General features: G+C 48.1%; 1 protein-coding gene across 1 annotated transcript in view; it reads right to left on the reverse strand.

The window, feature by feature from the left end:
* cables2b (Cdk5 and Abl enzyme substrate 2b) overlaps positions 1 to 1,382 on the reverse strand; it is a 16,380-nt gene extending 14,998 nt beyond the window's left edge. Inside the window, exon 1 of the mRNA XM_047039372.1 lies at positions 1,346 to 1,382. Within this exon, the coding sequence (XP_046895328.1) occupies positions 1,346 to 1,382 (37 nt within the window). The remainder of the gene's footprint in view (positions 1 to 1,345) is intronic.
* Between the last annotated feature and the right edge of the window lie 865 nt (positions 1,383 to 2,247).

The raw sequence follows: 2,247 nt of genomic DNA on the forward strand, positions 1-2,247 counted from the left end.
GGTGGCACTCCAGTTCAACTGCCACACGCGAGTGCTGCGATGACTCGATTCGAAACGTTTGCGACGTCCAAACAGGCCGCGCCTTTTACCTTTGACGAAAAAAAAAAAAACATTTGTTATTTATTGGTCCATTGTTCGCCAGCTGAATGTCCCTGTTTTCGTTTTGTCACCTCCGACCTCATGCGCTCCTGTGAATTTGTTTCATTGTTCGTGAGGCGAATGAAGGTCGGAGGGGCTTCATTTCTCTCGTCAGTGATGGCCATTCAACCTTTTGAGGGAACCGACGAGATGTTGTCCTAACACCATCCTCAGGAGTGAGTCCACAGGCAATGTGCTAGACTGCACGACTGGGTTTTCAAAAGAGGGCTGGAGGAAGACTTCCTTCTCACCAAATCTACAACTGGTGCAAGATATTGCCGCAACCAATTGTTTTCTACACCATAGAGGGAAATAGGCTTTTTTTTGTGTTACATTTATTTATTTTTTATTGTCAATAGGCCGATGGTCCAATTTAATAGATAAGACCATCTTTATTCGCTGTGCTGTTACCGCTGATAATATGACAACATATCACAACACAGTGAACTGACAGCATGACTATAGACCACAGACCAGCAAGCAACAGTCTCCAGACAGCATGACTTAACAACCACACAGTAACAGGTGTTGGCATTTAGACAGTACTGTGTGCAGCCCAGGAGCTAATGAGACCGTTTCTGTTTGGTTATGTTAACAGGCTTTGAGAGCTCTGAAATATTATAATTTAATGACGCACTCATGCACAACACTAATGCATTCTTCTGCAAGATTCATAGACGCAACATTTGATGGGAAATATGTTTATAATGTATCGGTGTTCAAGTAGCAATCTTGTACAAAACACCATATAAAGTAGAACGAGACTAAATATGGCAGTAAAGAGTGTCTGGTACTTTAGATTATAGTTCATTCCTTTTTGGATTCTTTGGATTCGGAAACACAATTTGTTGTTTTTCACAAACTAGCTTGCCGTTTTTTGAGATTTGACTTGGTTCGTTTTTGCTTCGCTATGCTCAAGGCAGTGTTTGGCGGAAGCCCCGAATGAATATGGCCAAAGAACGCTTCTTAGAGGCTCTTCCTCATTTGCATGACGCAGGAAGTCCCACTTGCCGCCTTCCTGTCCTCCTCATTCAACCTTGTTTTCCCCCTCCACCCTCGTGTTTCCCCCCCCCCCCCCCATGTCCTCCACCACCGCACACACGGTCCGCTTGGGTTTACATCAGCCATGCTTCTGTATTATCGATGTAATAACCATCTATCTTTTCCCTCCCAAGTATGGCCAGTAATGCTGTCTTTTATTTCTAACCTGCAGCCTGCTCTGGTAACCCGTTTTGATCTTGCATACCCGGGTGTGACTGCGGCAAACTACTTGGCAAGTTTTTTTCCTTTTTTTATTCCGGGGGGGGGAAATTGTTTATTGTCTTTTTTTCCCCTCCGTTCTCCTGTGGGGTTTCGAACCCGCTGATTGAGGGTGTGAGATGGTCTGCGCTACAACGCCCAGGGGCTCCTTGTTGACACACATCGAGAAAGTGCACGCTGCAATCATGCTGTCATGTGACCCGTCATGTGACCCGTGTCATGTGACGCACCACTCCCATGGTTTTTATCATCCTCAGAAAACTTCATGTGTGTTTGTGAATCATTTGCTTTTTTGGGGGGCAGACATCCGATTTTAGTCGAAAACCCTTCACGGTTTTCTACTGTAATGCAACACCACGAGATGCCGCTATGTTTGGAAGGGTCAAAATACAGGACCCACCTATTGTCAATTCGATGATACTGTTCCATAGCATTTTTCGCAAAAGTCCAGTATTTTGACCGTTATTTGGCAGGGGGCCGTCCACCCTCAGCACCTCTCCCACTGAGGGGAAACAGAGGCGTCAGAGGTGGGAAGGCGGCAGCGTTGCCGTCCTGGAGAGGGGCCCTGGCTTCCCGGGAGCTCCCGTCCCTCAGATAGGCTGCGGTGTGTCTGCGCGTGCGCGTGAGGAATAGAGATTTCCGGGCGTGTGCGCGTCGCCGGCCGTGTCACGCGCCCGCAGGCGGACGGCCTTGCGACAGCCTCTTTATCGGGGACGTCGACGACGTCCTCGCCTGAGGCCGGCGGACCTCCGGAACCTTCCGTCCGCTTCTCTTCTTCTAGCACTCTCCTAATCGCATCCCTCTCCTTTGCACGCCCCTGATTAAATAGCTATCGACTTTCTTCGGATG

Source organism: Hypomesus transpacificus, chromosome 18, assembly GCF_021917145.1.
Source record: "Hypomesus transpacificus isolate Combined female chromosome 18, fHypTra1, whole genome shotgun sequence".
Classification (NCBI taxonomy): domain Eukaryota; kingdom Metazoa; phylum Chordata; class Actinopteri; order Osmeriformes; family Osmeridae; genus Hypomesus; species Hypomesus transpacificus.